The sequence below is a fragment of the Oikopleura dioica genome, chromosome PAR, assembly GCF_907165135.1.
Source record: "Oikopleura dioica chromosome PAR, OKI2018_I68_1.0, whole genome shotgun sequence".
Classification (NCBI taxonomy): domain Eukaryota; kingdom Metazoa; phylum Chordata; class Appendicularia; order Copelata; family Oikopleuridae; genus Oikopleura; species Oikopleura dioica.
In genome coordinates, this window is record NC_137293.1 from 4,228,009 (window position 1) to 4,254,164 (window position 26,156).

The 26,156-nt window shown below is 38.1% G+C and overlaps 2 protein-coding genes and 1 long non-coding RNA gene across 3 annotated transcripts; 1 reads left to right on the forward strand and 2 right to left on the reverse strand.

Moving 5' to 3' along the window:
• The first annotated feature begins 132 nt into the window (after positions 1 to 132).
• LOC145701337 (uncharacterized) lies at positions 133 to 1,910 on the forward strand. Its single transcript, XM_081778557.1, has 8 exons — positions 133 to 196; positions 246 to 325; positions 372 to 487; positions 633 to 842; positions 888 to 1,061; positions 1,191 to 1,581; positions 1,624 to 1,705; positions 1,752 to 1,910. Exons 1-8 carry the CDS (start codon positions 151 to 153, stop codon positions 1,889 to 1,891), a joined length of 1,239 nt encoding a protein of 412 aa, XP_081634683.1. The 5' UTR covers positions 133 to 150; the 3' UTR covers positions 1,892 to 1,910.
• A 1,921-nt stretch (positions 1,911 to 3,831) lies between these two features.
• On the reverse strand, positions 3,832 to 9,604 carry LOC145703224 (uncharacterized). The gene is made up of 10 exons (XM_081780553.1): positions 9,414 to 9,604; positions 8,784 to 9,025; positions 7,488 to 8,694; positions 6,899 to 7,281; positions 6,677 to 6,853; positions 6,122 to 6,525; positions 5,480 to 6,073; positions 5,163 to 5,400; positions 4,786 to 5,102; positions 3,832 to 4,743 (listed from the first exon to the last, which is right to left on the reverse strand). Exons 1-10 carry the CDS (start codon positions 9,596 to 9,598, stop codon positions 4,543 to 4,545), a joined length of 3,948 nt encoding a protein of 1,315 aa, XP_081636679.1. The 5' UTR covers positions 9,599 to 9,604; the 3' UTR covers positions 3,832 to 4,542.
• Positions 9,605 to 10,957: 1,353 nt separating this feature from the next.
• On the reverse strand, positions 10,958 to 24,479 carry LOC145704853 (uncharacterized). The gene is made up of 4 exons (XR_014134506.1): positions 24,460 to 24,479; positions 24,104 to 24,369; positions 21,159 to 21,254; positions 10,958 to 11,048 (listed from the first exon to the last, which is right to left on the reverse strand). It is a non-coding gene; the product is annotated as an uncharacterized LOC145704853 (long non-coding RNA).
• Between the last annotated feature and the right edge of the window lie 1,677 nt (positions 24,480 to 26,156).

Below are 26,156 nucleotides of genomic sequence, written 5' to 3' on the forward strand. Positions count from 1 at the left end.
AAGAAAAAATGAAGAGGAAACACTCCGCAGCGGTAGATCAAGAACTGCAGCATACTGATTCTGCCTGCAGGAACTGGTCATTGAAAATTTCATGAAGCTGTTTTTTTTAATTTATCACCAAAAATAAGTCATCTAACAACAGTTAGCGATATGGGCCAAGATATCCGCTACAAACATTTCGAAAACATCAAAAAGTGTAAGGTTCTCTTCCTTGATTTCAAAAAACCCCGAAACCCTTTTTTCAGGCTTCAAGTATGTCGACAGAGCTGTTCAAGAATACATCGAGTCAATGATCAAGCTCAATTTCGTCGATGATGTCACTCAGGTTTCGTTTTAGCTGTCAACAATACTTTTTTGAATGAGGGATGAAGGGACTGTACGAAACGCTGGACGATAACAAGCGCGGGAATCCGAGATTGTCCGTTGGTGTGCCGAAAGAATTGGCGCTTGATAAAGTTTTGAATGAAGCTTGTTGCAGGAAATGTTCGTCAAAAGAGACCATAAAACTTTCATAAACTTAAAGTTTTATTTATTTTTATTTTTCTTAAACAAACCGATCTATTTGTAAAAGTTTCTTTGCTAGCGTAATGAATAGTGTTATATGAAGCTGGTTATATTGAATAGTCTTAAAGATTCTATCTCCCAAAAGGATACACCGCTACGGACGGGAAGTACGATACCGCTTGTTTGAAAGCAATTCTCAACAACTGCACCGTTTTCGACGGATGGTTCTCCTCCGACGGAAGCGGTTGGTTCCAAACCTTCCACAAAGTCGGCCAAGTTAGAAATCAAGTCGTCGGCCACAACGCAACTCAACGAATTGAACCGGAAGAGGCGCTCACGTGAGATAAAGATAATCATTTCTCATTCTCTATTTTGAAGCTTAGGTACTTTTCGACGATCCACGATATGTTTCCTCAACTGTATGAGATTTTCGGAGAACTGAAAGATGTAGAAGGACATGTTAAAATGTGCCAAGAATGCTGCGGGGAAATCAACAAGATTTCATATGCGACGATTGACGCGATTCTTGAAGTTTCAGAAGACCCGAAAGTCAACAAGTAAGCACCATAAATTAGTCTTATTAAGCATGAATGAATAATTTTAATAACGAACAACCAATTGAAGCAAAAATATATAGAGATAGATCGCTGTTATTTTCAATTACAATGAACACATAAATTTTTAAGTCTCTTCTTGCTGAGCAAAGCCATCTTGGATGCATTCTGCAAGTTCGCCGTGAAAAAATTCGTCACAGAAAGCTACATTAAAGAAAAACTAACATCCGAAAAATTCATCGAGTTTCAAAAAAAGATCTTCTTGACCCTTTTTGGAGCATTGGCAAAGACGAAAATTTCGATGAATGAAAAACTGCTATCGACATTCTCAAAACATCTTGATTCTATTTCTGATTGGTCAAGTATTCTTCAACCCGTCGCGAAGTACTTGAACATCACGATTGGTGATAGTCTTGAGCTCAAAACTTCGAGCGAATCTTCTTCGAAAAAGGGTTCTGATTCTCTCGTTGGATGTGCTTTCTCGACATTTCTTGAAAACGCGAATGCTAAAGGACCGGTCAAGGTGAGCTCTAGAATTTTTTGTCTGATAGACGGGCGATTTAAGGCGGATTATGTTTATTTGGTTCAACTTGCTCAGAAGAAAAATGGAACAGATACGCTTGATTCAAATGGAACCGCCATTCTTGGTAAAATTTTTTTCTTTCCCAAATATCGACTCAGATCTTATTTTAGTGCCAAAAGACCAGATTTCGTACGAAGATTACCGAAGAACGAAAAAAATCGTCACGCCGAAAGATCTTCTTCCCCAGTTCGACAATTTAAATGGAGTTCTCCTGTCATCTGATGCGTTCACTCTTTCTTTTTCGACTTGATTTTTATCGACTTGATAATAAAGCGTTTTTATTTATTTAAACAAAAGTCTCAAACGTAGGAAAACTTCTCTTCTGACGAAAAAGCACTTCCAATGTCTTCTGTTGTATCATCAGTTTCTTCATACAAGCGTTAGGTTACGTATAGTTCCATGTCATTCTCCTGACCACAGAATCAGTTACTACAAGTTACTGATAAGGAGAAAAGACAATGTTGGGTGCAACAAGCGGTGATTTTACATTGAACGCTTTCCTGATTCGTTCGAAGCAAGACGTAATCGCTCTGAAGAAAAATCCGGTCAATTGAACTTTCTGGTTTTTATGATTCATAAATTATGATAAATCATGAATTGTATCTTCCCCTCGTACAAAATTATTTGCAGAACTGATTTAAGGGTATCCACGCGATTGTCTATTAGACATTCGCGATTGTCTACTAGACATGGAAATTCGTGGTCTTTACCTTCAGTAGTGCAGTCGCCAGTATCATAGCCGTCCAAAATATGCTTTTTTCGTGAGATTTTCGAAAAATTCTCCGAAGCCGGCCCACTTTCGGACAGTGAAAGATCCGGGTCTCGCGGAAATCCGTAAGCTTCATCATAAGCTTCAAGTTCAATTTGCGCCGCATTTGTCTATAAGTTGCAAAAAAATAAATCTTCGAAGAAAAAAATTGAAAGTATTTTTTTGGAAATCCGGATCAAGAAGAGTCGTTTCATAGGAATTGCTCACTGCGGAATACGAATGCATTGGCTCGAATCGTTCTCCAAAGCTGAAATAACATGCTTGGTTTAAAATATGCTTGACGCTTCAAAACATATGAAGCTTTTTCAGATATTGTCAGAAAAAGCGGCGCGTCTGTCAAAATAAGCCCTCATTTTGGTGCATAGAAATATACCTAAAGATTTAACGTGATTTTAAAAACCCGAAATTTCCGTCTTTTCAGGAGAAAAAGAATTTCATAAGCTTTTCAGTAAATTGAAGAGCTGTGTATTTATAACCTGTCTTGATGACATCTATCTCCGATTCTCTCTGTTTGACAAGGCGTATCGTGAAGTTCCTCATCCGCCACGATAAAACGCTCCATAATTTCTTCGTTGAATAACGTCGACGTTCCAGTACCACTAAAATTATTTTTAAAACTTCATTTTTAAAATCCCTCGATTCAAAAAGATGACGCTACGGTCTTTTTCATCTGCGATTAACTGTTACTCCGTAAAGGTAATAAATCTAATTCCGACCTTGTTTGGGGCCCAAATGGAAGACGATTGAGGTGATATTGCTCGGCGACCAATGACGGGCGAGGTAAAAACGGGTTAAATAAAATTTGGCAAAAGAAGGATTCAAGGCTTTTTATTTAGTAATATTAAACCCTGGTTGTAGGATAATTCCGCGTTGAATACTGCCTCAGACTCAAAAAGTCCCCCTTTCCTAGAACAAATCAATAATAAAAACGACTCTGTTCACCGAAAAAGTCAACGTGCCTGGATAATAATCATCGTCAATTCCCCAACCCATGCAACAAAGAATCAAGAGATCACAACAACTCCACTCGCCAAACTCTGACAAAGGGTTTATTAATTAACCTCTGGAGATAATTCCCTTGCCCCTTGTTTGACGCATTTTTCTCGGACTAATCGACGAAGCCGCGAGGGCATCTCGCTACAGTGGCAACAGCAGCATCTTTCGCCGAAAATGACAAATCTCTTTACAAAGTACAGTCGTTTTCATATTTTGTCACTTTTTCCTTTCCATAGAAAAAATGACTCGAATCTTCTTTTTCAAAAACATTTTCAAAATGGTTTTTCCGACTTAACTCGAAGCAGATGCTGTTTGAAAATTAATGTCAAAATATATAGCTGATTTTCTTTTCGACAAAATCTCTATCATGACAACTCATGAGAAATGAACTCAAAGAACTCTTTCTTTAGTTTTAATTAGGTTCATAGTTTATTGCAGGCTTTGTAAATAGCTGGTTTCGAGACATGTTAGTATTCGATTAAAAAAAAGATCAAAATATATTTACAAGGCGAAAAAATAAGTAGACTGCAGCTCTCATTATTCTGATAAGCAGTGAGATAGAACATAAATAAATTATACGGGAATTAGAAATTTTAAACTTTTGAGCTCAGCGCGACTCCAGTTTTGGAGGACTGAGCAATCAGTTTTGAGATAGATCAATTTTTAAATTGAGGGTTTATAATATAAAAAAGGTCAGTACAAAAGTGTTTAGTTAGTATGAGGTTTAGTGAAATCGGTAGTGGGATGCTTCAACAGCTCCGAAAAGTGAATTCATCCAATAAATATATAAATTAAGAATTAAAAGCTCATAATCTTCACTGAGTTTTTCGGCTCAAAACTTAACTCAACCAATAAGAAGTCAGAATAAAGAAGCAATCTGATTGGCTCTCACAAGGAAACACCTAGCGCCACCTTTGTCAGGACCAATCAGATCGTTTGTTTCTTTAAGTTTCTTATTGGCTAACTAGTTAAGACTGAAAATGACTCTTTGAAAGAGCATAAGAAAGTTCGTGTAGTTGAGCTTTTCTGTTATAAAAAAAAAACTGGGGGTCATTATTTACAAAAACCAGCATTTTAGGAGTCAAAGGCCATATGTACAGTATGAACAAACAGAATTTACAGAAAGAAGGGGGCTATTAACAATTTGTGAGGGAAACGGTTTGTCCAAAGCAGTGGAGATCGCTTTTCGGTCGAGGAAAAGATGTCCAGCTTCGGGGGAGCAAGGAGCGGCGTCCGAACTCGAAGCGGATTTCTCCGTCGAGAATTTCTACTGCCACCATGTGGTCGGAAAAGTAAACGTACACGAAGTTGAAGAATCGGGCCCAGCTCAATTCGCCCTAAGAATGAACTAGAAAAATGATTCGGTTCGAGTTTGTTACCTTTTGATCCTGAGCGTGACCAAATCCAATGCTCGTCTGGAGATCACCTTCTTTCTTCATCACGTTTTCTTTTCCGATGATTATCTTCGTATCCGCTGTCTCAACGACCAGCTCCTCGATCTTTTGCTTTTCGAATTCTAGAGTCACATTCGCGAAATCCGAGTTATTGATCGTCAGATTCTTGGTCTCGATTTGCGAAGCTTTTGAGCATTTGAAGGAGTTTGATTCTGGCTGGATGAGAAGGGATGAAGTTCCACACATGATCGGCTCGTAGGCGAGCGGGAGCTTACGCTTTCCAGCGTGGCGGAATTTTATGTCTGAAAAATTGGTAAAATAGAGTTTTTTAATTTTTCCCCGTTTTTGAAAAATAATGGAACCTTGATACTGTAATCTGTCTTCAATCGATCTTCTATGCCTTCCGAAAATAATCGAGTCAAAATCAATGTCATCTCCATTCAAGTTGCTCTTCATCGCTTCCTGCAACGCTGGTTTGGGAACATGAAGAACCGTAAAAGGTGTAAGAAGATTTCGTTCAAGAGAGCGCTCTTTTATCTGCTCCTCTAAGTCGGCTTTTTCATCAGCTGATAAACTCGGGTCGTGCCATTCTTCCAAAAGCTAAACAAAAAAATTTGTCAGCTTTTATCGTTAAAAAAGCAGTTTTCGACTCGTAATATTCTTCAGAAAAGCAACTTACCTGTTTAATTTCTAGATTCGCCACAGTCCTGGAGCTAAAATCCGCCCAGTGCGGTCGTTTTTCCGATCTCGCCGCTGCTTGATTCCAGAATTTCACAAAGTTTTCTTGGCGAACTCCCCCGAGGGCAGTGTAGTTCAGCTCTGCTCGAATAATGCTCTCTCCGTCTCCCGTGAGTTTTCCGCCAATGATCAGCTCGTTTCCTGGAACGAGTTTTGGGAAGTTCAGATTTGTCAGCGAGTTTTTATCGACTCCGGAAGTGAATTCGATGGAAATGTCGGAAACGCCCCAGTCGGCATGATCGAGGGAATTGCCGATGACGTTGTGGAAGAACTCGGAGGCGGAGAACAACTCGATGTCTTCTTCTTTGATCGTTGTCGTTAGACCATTACCGAGTTTCGCCAGGTTTTTGGTGAGATAAGTTTGGCTGCCGAGATGGATGGTATTGATGTGGATGCCGCGGGAGGAGCGGACGTAGTCGACGGTGTTGAGGATGACTTCGGGATCGGTGACGCCTACGGTAGCTTCGCCATCTGTGATGAGGAAGACGTTGGGGAGCGAGTAGCCGGACGTTGAGCGGAGAAGCTTGACCAGAGCCTAGAATAAAGTTAAGGGTCTCCAATCGAGTTTTTCAAGGTATTTTACCTGAACAATGGCTGTATAAATATCAGTTCCTCCCCCATCAGCTGCTCGAATCATGAAATCCATCGCCTTTTCTCTATTTTCCGCCGTATTATCCATCAAGTCATTTTCCTCATCGAGAAATTCGAGCTCTCGGTCGAATCTTGCAACGTTGAATTTGTCCGTCGGTCGAAGATTCGTTTGCATCAGAGAGATTATCTTGGCTGCTTGTTGAGATCTTCGGCCGAACATGGAAGTTGATGTGTCGAGGAGGAAGATGGCTTCGACGGGGCGGTCGATGTTGTCGTCTTCGACTCGACAGCGGGAGACGAATTCTTTTTCCTCGCCGGCCCAGGAAAGATCACAGGAGCTAGATGACTGAGCGACGTCGAAATTGATGGTTAGCATTTCAGCGAAGGGGTCAAGGCCTGAACAAATGGTACGGATTGTTTTTCATTTTATCGTCAGGGATCATGATAACGTATCGATTATTGATCATAAATAGATTTTATCATAAATTTTGTTTTCGTGAAATTACGGAACTCACAAACTTACGCTTGATTTATGGTGCTCACTTACCATTGTTATCAGATGGAGTCCAGGAATGGCTAATTCCTGCTGAAAATGGACCAGGCTGAATGATCGAAGATGCGTTTTTGAAAAACTCATTCGAAGCTTGACCAAAACTGATTCGTCTCAAGTTTTCGTCGTCCTCGATCATGAGCGTGTACTCGTATTTTGCCGCTTCCATGCTCACTGAAATTCAAAATGAAGATTTTATTTTTCCAATCGGTTTTTTACCTCCGATCGAATGTGAGTAAGAAAATCGCCGTCTTTTGAGGACTTGTTCAGTTTTGATTCTGAACTTAATATTGTGCCCTTTTTCGACAGTCGATTTGACCAAAATCCGGTGTTTGTCCTGTCTCATCTTAACCAAATTCATTTTGCTACCGTCCTGGCTGCTCAAGGAGATCAACTCCAAAGAACGCTTGTACAGCGGAGTAGTGGTGGTAGTGGTCGTGCTGGTAGTCGGATAGAGACCCGTGTCCAAAACCATCGGCGCGTCGGTGTTCGTTTCTTGTGGCTGGTTGATTCGAGAGTGGAATTCTTCACCATTATAGACGATCGTCAGTTCTGAGACAAAGGCGTCTTCTGGGACCATTACGGACATAATTGCTTCGCGTCTTTTTAATTGATATAGAACTTGACTTCAAAGCTTTGAAAACTTATGAAATTTACAGAGACCATAATCCTTCTTTTGATAAATAAGACATAAATTTTTCTGAATGCCTTAACGATGATCGGACAAAATAATGATTAGCTGATGCTTCTCGTGTATCCAAATCAAAATTTATTTTTTAGATTTTTTAATAAAAATTCATATCCAAGCCTAGAATTGCCGTTTGAATTATCAAACTCTCCGGTGGTCACCACGGTGCTGAGTCTTCTAATGACGACCGAGTTGAATTCAACCAGATCAGCTGCGATCTCCGGTGTATCATCAGCCACAAGTCGGAGCATAAAGCTGTCCATTATTTTTCCATCTTTCTTGGCGACCAAAGTAACGGTATTGGAGTCGACGCCAATCAGATTTCCCGGCGCGTGGGCGGACAAAAGCACTTTTGAGGTTTCTTCGTTTTCATCGGTTGTTTTTGACATGACAAAAATCGACCAATCGTCTTTCGATGAAGCAACGGAAAGATCATATGCGTCGAAATCGTTGTGAGCGAGGAATTCAATTTGCAGTTGCTCAGACGGCTCTAGAATCAGTCCATCGATGTTGGAAACCAGTTGGAAGAGCTTCACACTCGCTCGTTTCAATCGAATGATTCCGCTTCCAAGCGTCATTTTCGCCCAAGCTGGTCCTGGAGCCAAGTCGCGGCCGGAGCCAATTTCGACGAATTGAGGACCGATTGTCTTTGAAAACGCCCGAGCGTTGTCACCATCGTCGGAGAGGACTCGGACATCGGAGATTTCATCCTTCGTTGAGATGCTGAAGCGGGAAAGACCTCGTTTTGGCATCTTTTGAGAAGGCATTTTGAAAGCTGACAAATCAGATTTGACCGAGACGGAGACTTCCGCGACCCCATCGCATTCTAGCACCAAATCATCAATCACAATTTCATCTTCCAAATTCACTTCTGGTGCAAAAACAAAGAAGCCATTCGACTCGAGCACGAGGTACTCCATCAAATCACCAACTGAATCCATAAAGATTCCGTCCAAATCTCCCGAGCACGTGACCTCGATGAGTTGGTCGCTTGACTGGTTGTCGAGAAGAATTCCATGCGGTCCGGGGCCACGCTTTTTGTAAATAGGCGAGCGATTTGGCGCGACTTTCAAATCGATGTATTTCGCCAGTTCCTGGATGTTCAAATTTTCAACTTTTCGAACGTGTCCTCCAGAGTACTCCGCGGCGCTTTCGAGGGCGGAGACAACTGATGGATTTTGAGAAGAGTCGACGAAGAAGACAAGCTCGATATCTGACTCGTGAGCAAGAGCAGCAACAGAGTCTGACCAAGAGAGATTTGAGACGGATGAAAGAGCTGAAGATCGGAAAATGAGAGGAGTTCCAGGTTCGACATCAGCGGCGATGACTTAAAAGATGATGTCATTTTCAGGAGGACTGATTTTTCAGATCTCGAAAATTTCGAGTCGAAATCTTCAAAAAAAAAATATAAAATACCTTGATATAAAAACTTGAGGTCGCAATCGTTATCAGCCGAATTCAACTGGAGGGTCCTGGCGGCTTTGTTGGAGCGGGAGTAGAAGACCACGTGACATCCGGCGGAAGCCAAAAAAGTTAACTGCGCGGCCAGTGCGGAATCCGAGTCGCCGCGCGATGATGATTTCAAAAAGACAGGCGGAGCAGCGGATGAATCAGAAGCGGAAAAGGCGGATTTTGCGATTTGGAACAAATCCGCAAATCTGAAAAAGTAATTATTTCTAGCAGCGAGCGAATGTGTTGCTCGCCCATTTAGAAATATTCTGCATATTCTGTAATAGGTTAGAGGTGTTAGAGCGATCTTTTGTGCGTCAGAGCGAAAGTGGCTAATAGCTGCTGCGCAAATGCCATTTATCATTACGGTATTTTATCGTAAGTTGAACTCGTAAGTCGTAAGTCGACTTTCTTCCGTTCAAGGCTGGTATTTTTCTAATTATGCTTCAATAGTTCATGAACGGAAAAAAGAGAAACTTTGAAACAAAATGACATAAACATGACCCCCTTCAATATCATCAGAAAATTCGTCCTTGCGGTTTAAAACGCTTTAAAACACGATCATAAGTTAACAACATTAAATTTCGGATAACATACCTTTGTTCTGAAACTCTGTCGATTGTCATCGTCAATTGCGCTTCCATGTATGCCAGGATTCTGTGTTTATGCCGTATGGAACCGTCACAGAGCTCATCTGATGTCGTCAAATCGATAAACACTCGTCTGAGCAGCTTGCCCAGGTAACGACGAGCTTCGGAGTAACTCCCGCGGTTGATCAGCATTAAAATGTTCCTGTTCGGGGCTTGTCGCGAGCGTTGATTATTAATAAGATCAGATTTTTTTTTCTGTTATGCAGGACGAAATTTGAGAATTTGCTTGTTTTGTCGAAGAGACTTGTGTAAAGGGTGCTTGAGATGAGTAAATTGAGGTCCGTAAAATGAATGATCAAAGACTTTTTATTGAAAAAAAAAATAACTTTTCGACAGATTTAGCTATTTTTTCCTGTTTTGACAATAAAATATTAATTTTTCTGGGAGTTTGAGCGAGTTTTGTCGCTGTTGATGAAGATTCAAGCCAATTAAGGGCGTCACTTTACTGAATTATTTCTGAAAATGCTTTCACGTGGTGTACTAAAATGAGTCTTACTGTTATGTGACATAACTTATGTCAGTAAATAGCTACACAAATATCTCTTTCACGCAAATCAAATCATTTATGTGTCTATTAGCCAGAATAATATGATAAGGGACTAAGGAAGATTTTTACGTAAAAACGCTTTTTTAATTTGAAACCATAAGACTAAAAAATTTTCCAGGTTTTTTCAATTAATTAAAGTAATAATTAATGAAAAAATCATTTTTACTGTATTGTCTCATTAAAATGCAAGCCATTCCTTGAAATCACATCTGGCGATTCGACTTTTCCCTCATCAGCCAAAGCAGCAGAAAAGATGTCGACGAGACTCCCGGCAAAATTTGCCCCATCTTGCGCATCACAACTTTTTCCCAGAGCTTTGAGTGGATCAGGATTCGAGGGGAGTTTTATGTTTCCTAAAATGCATATGTTTTTTAGTCAGTCGGAAGCTAGAATTTCTGGCAGTGCATGTAATTATTTTTTCGAGCGAAAATGAATCTAGCCGGCTGACAAGCGGACTTCCGCATTGGCATCAAAAAAGAGAGACAGGAAAAAATATTCGACGCGTTGAAACTTATCGCGTTGAAAAAGAAAAACGAAGCTAAAAATTCAAAGAGATTTTTTCTTACCGAGCGGTTTTTCATTAAATTTCGCGCAAAAGAAAGTAAAACTTCTTGAAAGCGCTTCGTTTGCAGTTGCCACGAATTGTGTCGAGCAGGAGCTGGAAGTGTTTGATAAAAGAATCGGTTCGTTTAACCGGTTTCTGCGGAGGGCCAAAGGTTCGGGTTCAGGCATCTGCTGCTTGATTCGGTCCCGCTCTATTTTTGCTTTTCTGGTTCAAAAATTTTATTGGGGGAGATAAAATGGGGACGCCCTTATTTGAGCGATCCTTAACCCTAATCCTAGGCCCATTTCGTGCCCTATTTTTATCCCTATTGGACACTAAGGGACCAAAATTGACTCGAATAGATGAAAATTGCTCAGTTATTTTATGATATAAAGAACCAGTCCTTGAAACGCTGCTTCCCGCAGCAAAGAAGCTGCTCCAGCGAGATGTAAAATCGTCGTCAGGAGCATCGTTTTTGAAAGCATGTTTTTCTAAATAACAAAATTAATATTCAGTTTGGAATCTTGTGACAAGGTGAAAAATAGAACGCCAGAGATAGTTATTTGATAGTCATTCTTGCGGGAGAAAGATATCCTCAAGGTGCGTAATCTTTTAAAAACGCTGGGTGTTTTTGGAGGATCTGTTTTTTGTGTCCGTTAGACGAGTCGGAATTCGAACTCTTCAGAATTTGAATAATTTATGTTTACAAAAACACCTGCTTGTTATTTAATTACATCACTTTTGAATTAATTTATTTTGGAAACTGATTTTTCATGTCGAATTTATTTTGAGAAGCACCGATTTTTAGAAATTCACGTTCACTGAGATGCTCTTTTCGGGCTCCCGAATCAGTGATTTAACTCTTTCAAGGCTGCAAATTACAAAATTACCAAATCGACACGAGATGAACTTAACCCTGCATCAGGCACTATTGCGGATCGGGATGATAAGGTATCAATAAAGAGCAGTTTTCAAAGCTGTGAGGGTTGATGATTTACAATCAAAACAATGGGTGATTTGTTAATTGAATATTAGTTCATGCACCTGTCAAAAACTGTTTTTTGTCCTCTTTTTAGATTTTTTTTTCAAGTAAAAACTTGAGAAATTCAACCTTAGTCTACCGCAAATAATACTTGATAAACTTGACTTCAATCTTGGTTTTGGTTATTTATATTGAACCTTGAATGAAAAAAAGAGAGCCAGATTGAGGAGTTCGCCGCAGTTTCAAAATACAGCTTTTGTTGGGCAGCTGCGACCATTCGATTGATTACAACGGGAGGATATACCAAGTAAATTAACGTATCAGCCAGATGAGCTTTAGAATGCGCATTTCCGTAATTCCGGGTAACTGTTTGTTTTTTTACTGAAAATTTGTTGAGGAGCTTTTTGAAATAAGAATCGACAAAAAATAAGACCTGAATTTTAGCCTGGCTTAGCCTTGGCAATCAAATTTCTCCATTCGGCCGACTGGCCAATCAGATTTCAGAAAAGCTGATCTTAAAAATTTCGAATCGAAATTATGGTCAAAAGCCTTTCATTTTGATAATAAATACGTTTGTGAAAGAAATTCTAGAGTACAGTTCAATTCGCGTGTTATCAGTTTCCTCGCGGCTTATCACTCGGCGAGAGACCTTGCGGTGGATCTTTTTCACCAGTTGGGTACACAAAGATTCGAAATTGATAAATCGCACTTTTCACGTTTCGTTAAAAATTACAGGAGACGTAATTCAAACATAATCAAATTTTTCGCGGCAAAAAACGAAACTGAAACCTTCTTTTTTAAAGCTGAAACTTTAGAAACTTTCGAAAATTTAAAAATATTTAAAATTTTCAAAATAAATTCGCAGCTTCAAAAACTGCTTCTTTACCTTTTTGAAAGAATTATGAATATTTGGAAATAAAGAAAGAATAATATTTAAAAATCCCCGTTACGCAAAATTAGGCAAGAGCAAAGGTTTGAAAATTTTGAAAATTTTTGAGAAGCGTCTTTTTAAAACGCAAATAGTCAAATTCGATAATTCGAAAACTCAATTTTCAAAATAACCGACCATTTTCGGGCAGGATGATAAATCATATAAACATGAATTTAGAATCGTAAACAGTAATTACGAAGGAGAGCGGGGAGCGACTTTCGTGTAATACCTTCTTTTTTGTTTTTAAAGCTTCGTGAAAAATTACTGTGAAGATAAATTAGCGTCAAAATAAAAATAAACTTTCTTAGATATTTTTTCTTCCAGGGAAGTCTTCCAGCAAGCGGGGTCCTCCGCTCCTGGATTGAAAAGCGAAATACGCTCACACGGTGTCGCTTATTCTGAGTCTCGTCCTATGCAACCCCTACTTTCATCGGTATAAGAAAAATCGTGGTTTGAAAAACTGAAATACAAGATGAAAGAAAAAAATCTGGAATTCAGGAGAAAGAATTACGGGCGTTATTTTTGGCTAAACTGGTTGCGTATTGGAGCCCGGCAAATTGGATCCGTAATTGGTTTTACGGGAATACCTGGACCGCTCTGTGGCTGTATTTTTTGCACAATAACGAGGCCAGCGGGTTTAACAGGGCCTGATTTTTAATTTTTTTTAATCACGTTTAAACACGAACATCGCTGACTCGGCAAAACCAAACTTGATTTAGGCGACCGCGCCCTGTCAAAAACTTGACCGCGCGAATTTCATAAATTGTCGGAATCGAATTCAACTTTGGAGAAATTATTTAATTTGGTATCAAAATGCTCCATCAATATTCCATTTCCGAATTCAACTCAATGAATAGTTTCCGATTAAAAATGCCTTACTTGGTTCTGAAACCTGTGTTAAAGCTGATTCAGGGTTCTGAAAAAGCAGCTGCGCGACTCTAAAGGACCCTGACTCAGTTTCGAACACAGGTTTTCGACCCAAGATTATGCAAGAAAAAACATGTCCCGCTTCTTTCTTAAAAAAGCTTAGAAAAATTCTCTTCGAATTCCATGGCCAACCGACGAGGGTCTGGCCTAGTAAAAGCCACAGAACGCTGTTGCTAGGTCGCGCCAGGCTGAGCACTATTACGATCGGCGGTTGGAGTAACACTCATCGAAAAACGTGGGAGCGAAAATTTTTTCCCTGACATCTTTTGACATTTTTATTTAGAAGGGCATTTTTTGACCAATGATTTGAAAACAGTTATTTTCAAAAAGAAAAAGCAAATTTGGCTCCCAAAAATTATTTTTTCTAAAAAGAACTTCCTCTTATTTCTCTAAATCTGGGAAGTGCAGCCTGGATGATCCGGGATAAAGTATCTTGACTTTGGTTTGACCACCAATCGGCTCAATATTTTTCTGATTTTGGCCACAAGCTACTTGAGCAATCGTGCTGCAGAAACGAACATGGCCGGGCCACGTCCGGCGGAAACGAAAGGGATGAATTGAGCGTCATTTGCGGAAGAGCGGGCGAATTTTCAAGAAACAAAGAACAAAAAAAAAAGCAAAACCGTTTAATATTTTCGAAATAAGCAGATAAAAAGACCATAATTTTGTCTTCAATTAAATGAGCAAATTTTTTCTTTGTTGCCAAAAAGTGAGAATAATTTCACAATTTTATTCATCAAGAAAGCGGTTTTCAAATTTGAAATCAGCATTCTTGATTGACAAAATATTCAGTAGAGACGGGGATGATTGAAAATCTCAAGATCAACGCCACCGTCGAAAATTAGTTTCTGAAAATCAGGCGCCAAGCGCACACTCATTTCTTGACTTTACTAAAACAGAATAGTTCTGTTTTCTACTGAATGGTTCTGTCATAAGAATTATTCCGAAGATCCGCCCAAAATAGCATTGATTCTTTGGTAGAAATGCGTGATACTCACCCTTAAAAATTGAACTTTCGACAAAAAAACCATCGGTTGGAAATGCGATTCAACACAAAAAAGAAGATTGAGCCTTTTTCTATGGTCGCGTGTTCCGTAACCGTAATTTGGTTATTTGTCGCTTGTGATTTTCTAAATGAGTTTATCTCGCCGCCACTTTGAATCAGGCGGCGACTAAATCCCGACCGCCGACTGATAGCATTGACCGAGACAATCTTCTCGGAATAAGCTCGTAAACTTGGGTTCTAAAGACAGTGTAGGAGATTGATTGTCTACAAGACTTTCACTTGTCCTTCCAGCTTATTTCGACCGAGAACAGTTGTTTCAGTCTGCCCGCCAACAACTTTATCTATACCACGTGAGTTCACTGATTCGATTCCAACTGCGTTAAACATTATCCTCTTGATTTTAGCGAGCTGCGAAATTTATATCAAAATAGTCTTTCTTTCTTTTGTTTTCTTTTGTCACTGGAATTTTTAAAATTTTTCTTTTGACTGTTTGAGGAACTACAGAGACTCCTCCACGTTTGTTTTGTTGATTAGTATGGAAAGTGGCACTTTCCTTTTCAAACAACAATCAGCGTTCTGACAGTCGCGAAATAAGAAAAACAGTGATTGTGAAATCGGAAATTCCAAAATGGCTCGTAAGAATGCTTTTTGAATATCCTTAAAATTCGGTAAAAGACCCAATTAAATATTGTAATGAGGTTTTTCATTATATTTTCAAAAAGAGCCAATGAAAATTCTCGATTTTGCATTTTAGCCAATCAGAAATGCCTTAAAAATGAGTCTTAAAATATTCATAACTGAACTTATTTCTGATTGGCTGAAAATAAAGTAGTTTAAAAAAATCTCATTTAAAGGCATTTCTGATTGGTTCAAATCCAAAATCGAGATTTCTCATTGGCACTTTTTGAAAAATATATAAAAGATCGATTCTTTCCTATTTTTGTTCGATTTTTGATTTTAGACCGACTGTAATTACGCTTATTTTTAGAATCTCTTAAATATCTGTAAAGCCTTCCTTCCGAAGTTCAGTAAGAAAACCAAATGACAGGGCCTCTCTGGGAACCGGTAACCGGTCCAAGTGCTCGTCAGGAAGTGTTCGTTTCCTCTAGGCGGTCGGAAAGGAGCATTTTCGCGAAACCAAGATGGTAACTTAGTTGTAGATCGGCTAGATCGAAATGGAGTCCCGCTGGCTGCGCTTGAGAAAACAAGCGACGTGAAATTTTCGACGAAAATTGCTCTCGTGAGAAGAACAAAGTGGAGCCAAAAATGAAGCTACATTTTGAAATTTCTAAAATTCTTGCGCGAAAAATGAAAAACTCAGGTCAAGTTCAATGAAGAAAATATCGCTTAGGGGACCCTTAATTTCGTCAAAATTGGCATCTCTTTTGGACCATAAGTTATGGTCACAGAGGATTCTAGAGCTGCTACTGCTTCGGGTCTTTTCCTATCTAAATTTCCACTTTCCGCGATATGAACCTGCTGGTGCGAGGTGATTTTCACTCTCGCGAAAATTACGGTGAAAAGTGGCAGTGCGAATGGCGATAACGGCCATTGGAACGTTCCTTGGACTCACACATGCGATCATAAAGTGGTTTTTGCCTGGCCAGCTTGGCAAATTTATCAATTTTTATTTCCGAATGAAAGAGAAGACGCAAAAACGATTACGAGCCCGAAACTTAAATTTGAATAATTATGGCGCCGTGAATAGTTAAGGGGATGTCCCCCGTGTCCGTGTCCGTAATAAGCAGGGGTGTTCATTGAGAAGTTCAACTAATGGCCTGGATAATGAGCAAAAAGGGATGACCGAAGGGACACTAGAAGAGCTGTAACTGCGGTCGCGACGGGAAAATGTAAGCATTCCACAAAAGCTGTCGCCATTAACACCCCCTTTTTTAGAGCCAAGGCGGCTTGTAATTATGACTCCTTTCGATTTAAGGGGGTGCACATCATAAAACAAAGTCATTCGTTTTCTTTTGGCAAAAATAAGGCTGTCAGTCAATAATTTTAAAGAAAATCAATTTGAATTTTAAGGATTTTTTGTTGAATAACTTCAAAAAAAATTAAGAGGAGGTACCCCCTAAATCGAAAAGGACAAAAAAATAATTTTTGAGCTGCACTTCTATAGAAAAAAATGTACCTCTGACTTGTTTTCTTAGCAGGCGTCGTAACTTAAAGCCCTTGATTGGCGGTTTTACGGTTGTTTCAGACCGGTTAACCCACCGGGTAATACTTATCCAAAAAAGAAGAGACATTGCATAGAAAGTTCTCCTTCACGCAAAATAGAATTAAAGACATTCACGTCAAAAAAGCGTAAAAATAATTGCTTCCCGCGAGGTTCATTTGAAATAAGCACTGGAATGTGTTTTGTTTAGCGCCGCTCCAATCAGGTTTTTACCATTACCGAGTTTTTACGAGTAATGAAAGATAAGGTGTGTTTCTTTTCCGCAATTTCTAGTGCGAAGTCTTCACAAGTGCCAAAACAGACACGCCCAAGAGGAAAAGAGGAAGCGTCTAAAAAACATAATATTTTGGCCAAACCCCGATGAACACAAAAATATTCAGATCGCGATTTCGACGTGTACTACAGACAGGTTTCTTCCAGTAATTGACATGAAAAATGATGCTCTTCCCGGAATTGACTTTAAATCCTAGTTAACCCACTCTCGCTTCCTCGAGACGCCAAATGCGGACAGCAAACTTAACTCGATAAGCTTTGGATCTAAATTCTAAATCGGCCTTTTTAAAAATTCATCTTGAATAAAAAAAAATTCACCTTCTTTTTTCTTCAAATTTCGGGGAAAACATTTTGCGAGGAATATCGTACATAACGTTATGGCATGCTGGAAAGTTTGAAGTGAGGTGTCTAAATTGCCCTGCGACCGCTGTATCCACGCTTCTTCAAGTAGCCAAATCATCAAATTTTACGCAATCAAGATAATCCGTTTCCGCTCAAGACAGTTTAAAGATCCAAACAATCCAAAATGAGATTTCGACTTAAGGGGCCCACCCACGAATTTCTAACTTTCAGAAGGTTTTGATGTCTTTTGAAGGATTTTGAAAGATGACCATACCCTTAAATCGAAATTTTTTTTCATCAATTTTCAACTGAAACCCTTAAGTTCCTTGCCCAAAAGTATCAATCATTCCGATCGAGCGGCGTGTTAAGGGACGGAACGTGAATATTTTTTTGCGTAGTCGGTCGAAATCAAGAGGAGAGGCGCGTCCCTAATTTGTTTGAAACTGAGCGTTTAGAACAAAATTCCGCTAGGCAAATCGGACACCTCTAATCCACTCGACGCGCCAAATTCAACCCTTTTATCATAAAGCGCTTAGAATCAAAAAATGAGCATGAATAAACCGTTCATATAAGAAAGTTCATTTTTGCTCGTTTTGATGCAATTTACGATGCATCAAATGATCCCAAATGAGTAACAGCGCGCTCAACTTACTGGAAAGATCCGTTTGGTTGTTTTCGTTGCGCTCTAGAATCTTGATAAAAGTAAGTATAAGGTTCCTGTTGAACAGGAAGTAGCGCTCCGTTGAAATTCCGCGGCAGAAACATTTCCTTTTTCTTCCACGATTCTTTTTTTTTCCCGAAATCGATCGACTCTAGTCAAAAAAGGCGACTTCTCCTGAGAGCTTTATTTTTCTTTTGACATGCACTGTTATGTCGAAAAATTTGAGATCTAATTCATTTCAAATCAATCTTGCGTTTTTGTTTATTAATTTTTGTTTAATCTGATATTTCGGGGAGGTGTCAGGAACCGACAAATATCGACAAATTTTCTGTGGAAATTTCCGACCAATCAGAAGCCGCAATTCGGCTCACCGGCCAATCAGCGGCGGATTGGCCACCCACGCAAATTTTGTCGAGATTTTTTTGTCGATTCGTGACACTTCCCCGATTTTTCCACACAAATATTTTTTACCCTTGCCTTAACCCTAACCCTAACTCTTTAATCATTCAACAGTATAAGAATTTTAGCTTGTCCATTTCCGGCCCTAAAGAGCTCAAAAAGAAAGGTTTGTCTATTTGTCTCATTGGTAATCCGCAGCCTTACATTACCCCAAACAACAAGAAAAAGAGCCCCCTGATAGAGCCCCTTTCTTGAGCGCTGTTTATTTTTTATTCAACAACGTTCCAGGGCAAATTCATTTACGGATGGTCTAACGGCTTTTGAAGATTCCAACGAGCGCGTCTTGTAACTGGCAAGGAGCGAGAATTCTTTAAATTCAAGGGTAGATACTCTCGACGCGAAAAAAGGGGTATTAGCTTCAACACAAGGAAAAGTATTCTTTCTCAGATTTAAGGGGGTAGCCCTAATTTTTCCGTTTTTCTTTGAAATTTAACGGTCTTAGATTTAGCGTCGTTTACAACCTTAATTGGGTCCATCATCATTCCTTTGGTTTTCAACCCTTCGAAAAATCCGCCAGCTTCTTACCATGTGTCTGAAGTTAAAATCGAGCTTTAGTACTTTCAATTTTGAACAATTTTGAAAGTCCGATACAAATTCAGTTTGATTCGCTTCCGCGGTCTAAGATTCCTTTTGCGCGTTCCCAAAGAGACGGATTCGAGAATCTCGAGTTACGACTCAGTGCATAATCGTGAAGGGTTTTCGTGAAAGCTGATTGAACCTTTCCCTCTTCTCTTTGATTCTGTTATGCATAAGCTTTAATTGAGAACGTGAGAATTCGAAAATTGCCGCATCTGATAGTGAGTCGTCAGGAGGAGGATATGATTTTCTACCGTTTGCAAAATAAATTTAAGGGAACGATGCTTGATTCGATTTTTATCATCCAGAGTACAGGAAGATGCTAAGTTTTCAGCGATATAAAAACAAGATTAAGATCGACCACTCGCTCTTACGGCGGAAAAACCAACTTTAGCATAAGACATGTTCCACCCTTAATTTCAGCTTTTTAAAAAGAGCTCAGGTCAGAATCAGGCGAAAAATTCATCAAAAGCAATTTTTAAAAAAGCCTGATTTTTCGCCTAATTCTGATTTGAGCTCTATTTAAAAAGCTAAAATTTAAGGGTGGAACATGTCTTATGTCCAAAGTTGGTTTAGTCGCCGTGAGAGCGTGGGGTAGATCTTAATTTTTATTAAGAATTTTTTCTGGCCTTTACATAAAAATCAACTCGAGTTTAAAAATAATCCCTTCTTCAAAAATCACATTTTTTCGATAAGAATATGGTCTTAGCTCATAATCCTTCTTTATCACTTTTTCGCAAACGTGAGTTCTCGCTCTTTATTTTCAGCCCCCTCTTTTTTACCTTCTTAGATTTCTATTTCGCGCTATTTTTTGTAATTTTAAAGAAATGCAGCGTCGAGAATGAACAATTACGCGAATTCTAACGCGAAAATTGTAAAACTCAAGAATTAAAAAATTCTAGTTTACGGGTTATTTTTTTAGAAGGATCACAAACCCAAGTGCAAGAGGAAGCGAGGGGAGGAGAAGTTTGTGATAAGAACTTCTTTTTTGTAATATTTACGCAACTTTAAGATGCAAATCTTGTTCTGCAACGAAAAAAAGATCAAAGAAAGCCAAAAATATGGATTGTCAGAAAAAAAAATTGAAAAATTATCAAAAAATCCTTCGTTTTCAAAAATAAAATAAAAACCAATTTTCGAAATGATACCCTTATTTTCAGCCGAAATTAAAAATTTTGAGATTGGAAGGATCGAAAAATAATCCGTTTTTCATCCCTTTCCTTATTTTCGATTCAGAAGTCCAAGTTTTAAGATTGATAAATCCCATCCATCAAGTCTTATCAGTTCCCTGTTCCCTTATCGCTTCGAATACAACGCGTCGCTTTCACGTTCACTCCAGGGCTTGGTCACCCGCCGAGAGACCGCACTTAGGGCAGGGGCTGGTTGATCTGATCAAAAGGCCCTGATCGCGCTTCGCGCACCTGGGCAAATCTTTCTTTCTGTACTCGACCGCAAAGAACTGATCGTAAAAACGCCTTTTCATCAAAGTCAAAAAGGGAGAAAATGACTTGTCGGTTACACGTGATATCTGTGATAACTCGAGAGCTAATGATGATTGATAAGGATTTAAAATTTCATATCGCGGAAATGGGTTTTAGAAAAATGCTCTAGAATTTCATGATTTCGGAAAAAAGGGTTTAAATAGAGAAAACTCATCCTTTTTGGACTTTTTCCTCTTTCAGAAAAAAAAAATTCTAGCGACCACGTTCAATGCCGCGGTGGTTTTTGCACAGGAAGTTCCAGCGTCTAAGCTTACAACTTGCCAACTACGTGTATTTTTGGCTAACGGACACTCGTGTTCTTTCACGTTAATTTGTATAGCCGTGTAAAACATGAGTATCAAATTGTTTTTTTCCGTGCACAGAATAGTCTGTGAACAAAATCATGTCTTTTTTATAACAGAAGCTGCTCAAGAAAAGTGACAAAAGGGCAATGTAGGCAAAGATGTAAACTTTGACACGTGACTAGAAAAATTTTGAATGGATCATCAAAAGCTCACACTTAAAGTAAGATCACGGATTGAACTTTAATTTGCGCCATAGAGAGCTATTTTACCATATCTCTGAGCAAAGTTATTCAAGAAAACCCTTCTGAACGCTGACAAGACCCTTAAGAAAATTCCAAATCTGAGCGATTTTAACCCACCCTTTGGCAGTGCTGAATCCGCAAGATTTTGATTATTATTTCCTCCAAAATAAGAATGACAATCTGGCAATTGTTTTATGTCCCAGGTGAACTCATTAATTACGCCAATTAACTTACCATTTGTTTGAGCTGCATGCTAGTTGTTGTATTTCAAAGTATCGTGGTTTTCGCTTTTCACTTTTTCTTTCTTTAGTAGACTGCAAGTTGGATTTACTAAACAAGCGAACATGAGTCGAAGGTATAATTTAACGTGTGTTGCATTTAACATTAAATTGAGCCTTGTACAAAGGGGCGCTTTCGCTCTAGCGTTTATACCATATCAAAACGCTCAGCAGAAAAATAAAGAAGAACCGGAAAGAGGGGAGGAATTTTTTGTTGACAAAAATAACAGACTTAAAAAGGCTAAAAATAAGAAAATGGGACTGGGCTCTTTGAACAACTAAGTTTGTAAATATATTAAAATAAGGGGCCCTACCCCCTTAAGTAAGGTTTAAATTAAGGTCGATCTTGAAGGATAAGACCCTTAAGTTAAGGCTTAACGAATGATTTCCTAATGAAAATCTTCTCCTAAAAATCCGGTCCAGCAGAACCACTTGAAAATGATTCGGAAGTCGGGTTTTAAAGAATAAAGAAAAGTGAGAAGCGGCTCACTTTGAGAGCAAATCCGCTTTGACAGGTAGCGGCATCGGTACTTGGACGACAAGTCGCTAATTGACAATTCACGACTTCGAAAAAGGCGTCAAGATGCCGAGAATGTTGTTCCTCGAAGTTCTTGAGACGCTTTAGAGCAAATCCGCGTGGCAACTATTTTATTTTTCTTTCGTACACATTTTTTTTTCACACACTCATTGCTGCTTTGCTGCAACAAATTCTTTTGAAACATGATGTTCCTTTCACCTTCAAAAAATTATTCAACGATTCGAACTTTTCTGGATCACATGAGAGGTCCAATGTTATCCTACAGTAGCATCTTGTTGGAACGTATTGCGATCAAGTGCTTTACTGCAGTTTTTCGCGAAAATATTATTCATTATTATTGAATTTAAATTAATATTTTTTAATCAATTTAATAAATAATTTAATGCAAAAGCTTGAAAAATTCTTGACCAATGAGATCTTCCCATTCTGGAGGCAAGCCAATCAGATTCCAGAAAAATAATTTCTCATAAAATTGAATCATTTTTGGTCGAAAATTGTCTTCTAGCGCCCCCATCCAATAATAAGATATTTTGGAAATCAAAACCCCTAAAATACCGCAAAAACCAAGAATCTTGGTCCAAGATATCAACTATTTACCCTACCCCCAAAAACTGCTTATTCAGTGAAAAATTTTCTAACACATTGGATAAGTTCCGATAGAGAAAGCCCAAATTAAAGTACACGTGGGAAGAACCGCCTGCCAACGCCTCGGTCAGATAACATTGTGTCCGGAACCTGCTGATACGACTGCCAAAAGGATTTAGAATCGCCTTAGCGAAACCTTTTTTTTGGACCTGGGAACGGAATTTCGCGGAGAATTTTTGATCCACAAAGTTAATTTGAACATTTTCGGAAGTGTAGAAAATAAAGAGATACCCTTAATTCTATATTTGCGAAAATCGTTGAGTCAGCAATTTCGCAATCGAAAAATTTACTCTTCTTCCAAACAACCAGTTGGAATCACAACTTTTTTATCTCCAAGAGTCCTCTTTAACTCGTGTTTACCCGAGTTCTTGTTCGTTGTACCGTTTATTCTTCGTCTACAAAGAACATTTAACGAACATTTTAGACGAGGAATACACGTGATTATCAATAATTAAAGCATGCCAGATGGCTTTTCTCAAATTTGCAGAAAATGCTTTTTTCGGAAAGATGATTTTTCCTTGTTCAACAAAATTCTCAAATTTCACCTTCAAAACGACCAGCTTTTTGTTCAAATAATCGCATCGTTAAAATATTTAACTACACATGCGATAGCCTTAGCCCTTCTCGGTAAAATAACGCGGTTTAGAGGCCGCTTTTTCTCTGTTGTAAATGGGCTGAAACGGTAGTTGAACATTTTTTTGAGAGGATCGAAAAGATTTAACCCGGGTTAGATCGAGGGGGATTAAAATGAGATAGAAAAAACGTGGTTCGAGTCCCTTAATTCTACTTTTTTAGACTTGAGACGAAGTTTTTACGCTAGAATTTAACCTTAGGATTCTACTGCCTCGAAAAAGATAGAAAAGTTAGATAATCTCTTTTCAGAAGAATGAAACAGAACTAGTTATTCAGGGAAGGGGTCCTTCCAGGTCACGATTTTTAAAAAATGACCGGAGCGGCTGACCCTTAGAAACGCTTTAGGAAACAAATATGCATATTCAATTCTGTCACGATAATTCTGTATACTCGTGCGATACCGGTCTTTATGAGAAACAAAGCTGGTCATTATCTAAGATAATTATATAACCATAAATTTTTGATAAAAGAAAATCTTTCTTTTCATACTGTATGAATCATACATAATTGAGAATTTCGTTCAATATGAGAATAAACGTGATAAAACCTTAACTTCTTATATTTTGTAAATTTTGTTTTCCCTATCAAATTAAGACCTTAGGAGCTAACTTCATGTTGTCATTTGAAATAAACGATCGGGATTCAAATCACCCCTTCTTTTTTTATAATCTTAGACTGCACTTAATATCAACAATTTTAATCACCCATAATTTTTGTTATTTTTCAGGGTCTAAACATCGATATTAATTTTTCATCATAGCAAAAAGTTTCGTTTTCATGAAAAATAATTGTTTCAATAAAAAATATTCCTCATGTTTATATTTATTTTTTAATAAGGACCTTGCCAACTTATAATAATATCGCGCCTATTTTTTCATTGAAAAAAGTCATTTCTCAAAAATATATTATATGTATGTTTTCTTCGGATTGCAATTGTTGGTCCCACGTGAGAAAATATTCCCAGCAGCCAAATTCATCAGTCAAGAATAACCAATTATCAAAAAGGAAGAAGAAAAAACCAGAAACAAGAAAAACAGAATGAGAAAATGAAATTTATAAATCGAATTTGCAAATTTGAAACTTACCCAAAGGGGATTGAAAGTGAAGTGTGTTCCTTCTTTTCAGTCCTCTGGTAGACGCTTGTGTTGAATTTACAGTATCTTCGTTTTCGCGCCAATCATCGCGGGAACACTCTTCATTTCATTCTCCGGCAGCCATAACTCTGGCTGACAGAAAAGAAATAAGAAAAAAATCTACCTTTTTGACTGTTTTTTTTTAATATAGAATATTTATAATTATCTTAAAATTTAAGGTCGTAAGGCTTGATTTCCTGTAGTAGCTCCAAAAGTCGCTAAATGCGTTTTTAATTTCGCGAAAATGCGCCAAAAATGGTTGAAGAAATGAGATTTAGCGGTTTTTTCCGGTAAAAGAAAACACTCACGTGATGACGATAAAAGACTTCTTGTGGTTTGAAAAAAAGCTAGAAAGTTTTGGTGAGTTGGACAGTTTTTTGGGGCGGTGGGCTTACTATACCTTTAAGAGTAAAAATCAACAGAAAAAAAAAGTTAAAAATTTTAACCCAGCGGCGTAAATTTTCCGAAAAATTGCGGCAGGAGCTTTTCGAGCAAAACACGATCAACGAGTTTTCAACTTTGACACAAATTTTGGTCAAAATCGACTGATTTCCGATTTTCTCTTTTTGATTATTTTTGGGCCAAAAACAGTTTTTCATATAAAAAAACTTTGAATTTGCTAATTTACGTCGATGGGTTAACGTGAAATTAACGGAAAAAATAATCTATCTCTTGGAAATAATTACATCCAAAACTTGGATGATCCATCTTAATTCTTTGCTTAGAAAATTCGCAAATTTTTTTCATACCAGTCTTGTGATATCAGTAGATTACATAAGGGTTTGTGTATAAAATTCGCAGCGCGATTTGCGGTCGATTTAATCTTCTATTTTTCAAATTACATAATCAAGAAAAAATTTTATTTTTTGAACTTTTTTCATTAAACAAAACCCTTTTCTTTGAGTTTCTTGGGTCAAAAATTGAGTTTCTTATTTTAAAACTAAAATATTCCAAAAAATCAAAAAAAAAAAACCATTTTTTTTAAAGTTATTGAATTTAATAGACCCTAATCTGTTAATCGTTAAGTTGACTGCTGAGAATGACTGTATAAAAGGGGACTTTATGCAAGTCGTATTATATTATTTATTATTTATAATTATAAAGAAGCCCGAGTGACCGATTCAATCTGTCTAAAATAGAACGATTGTTAGTGTTTTTTCTTCTTTTTCTGGAAACAGGAACGATAGGAAACAGTACCTAAAAATTTTGTTACAAAGAAAAGAAAATTTAGCAGGAACGTGTCAATTATTGGCTAAAACGGCTGAAAACGCCTAAATCCGGACTTCCGCTATTCACCCCGCGGTTCCAAGGCCTTTTTTAAGCCACGCCTCATCTAAAAAGCTAAAAAGGATATTTTGAATCAAGTTTGATAAACAATTTTCAGAGCTTTAAAAAATCCGTTATAAAATTGCTTTGCCGAAAATCTGTGTTCACATGAAAAAACAAGGATTTTTTTTATAAGAAAAAAGTCAATGCTTAGAAATTAAGAATGTCAGCAAAATTCTAGATCCCAGAATCGCTTAATCGAGCAAATAGCTTTCCTTCGTGGATGACATAAGAAAATCAAGTTATCGGAAATTCCCAAAAACGCCCCCTCTGTACCGAAAGTAGCGTAAAAATAACAACGAATCGGAAAACATCCGAAAGGATCCTTGAACCAAGAGCACTTCAAAAAAAATCGAGCTCGGCAAAATATCTCTATTGATTTTTTCTCATTAAAAACTTATTTTGGCGTCTTTTTCATGATTTTGAGAAAAGAATTTTTCTCGAAAAATTAGTAATTTAGTTGACATCATGTTTCTGTCAAAAAACGGCAGAAATCGTCCTCGTTTCTTTGATTTTTTCTCAATTTTTCTTTTGAATCATCAATAATTCGTCATCATTTTGTTCATCAAATTAAAAGATAAATTATGAATGTAAGAATTAATCTGATGAGGAAAGACCCTTAGTCATGTTTAGTCAAGGACACTTCCGAAAATCATGAAACATTTTTCGTGAGCCCAGT

What these genes read in the sequence shown, in the direction of transcription:
- LOC145701337 (XM_081778557.1), top strand. Translation starts at nt 151, where the DNA reads ATGGGCCAAGATATCCGCTACAAACATTTCGAAAACATCAAAAAGT. An exon ending in GCTTGTTGCAGGAAATGTTC is followed by an intron (nt 488 to 632) that starts GTCAAAAGAGAC and finishes ATAGTCTTAAAG; the next exon opens with ATTCTATCTCCCAAAAGGAT. An exon ending in GAAGACCCGAAAGTCAACAA is followed by an intron (nt 1,062 to 1,190) that starts GTAAGCACCATA and finishes TAAATTTTTAAG; the next exon opens with TCTCTTCTTGCTGAGCAAAG.
- LOC145703224 (XM_081780553.1), bottom strand. Translation starts at nt 9,598, where the DNA reads ATGCTGATCAACCGCGGGAGTTACTCCGAAGCTCGTCGTTACCTGGGC. An exon ending in AATTCAAACGGCAATTCTAG is followed by an intron (nt 7,282 to 7,487) that starts GCTTGGATATGA and finishes TCAATTAAAAAG; the next exon opens with ACGCGAAGCAATTATGTCCG. An exon ending in AGACAGATTACAGTATCAAG is followed by an intron (nt 5,103 to 5,162) that starts GTTCCATTATTT and finishes CCAATTTTTCAG; the next exon opens with ACATAAAATTCCGCCACGCT.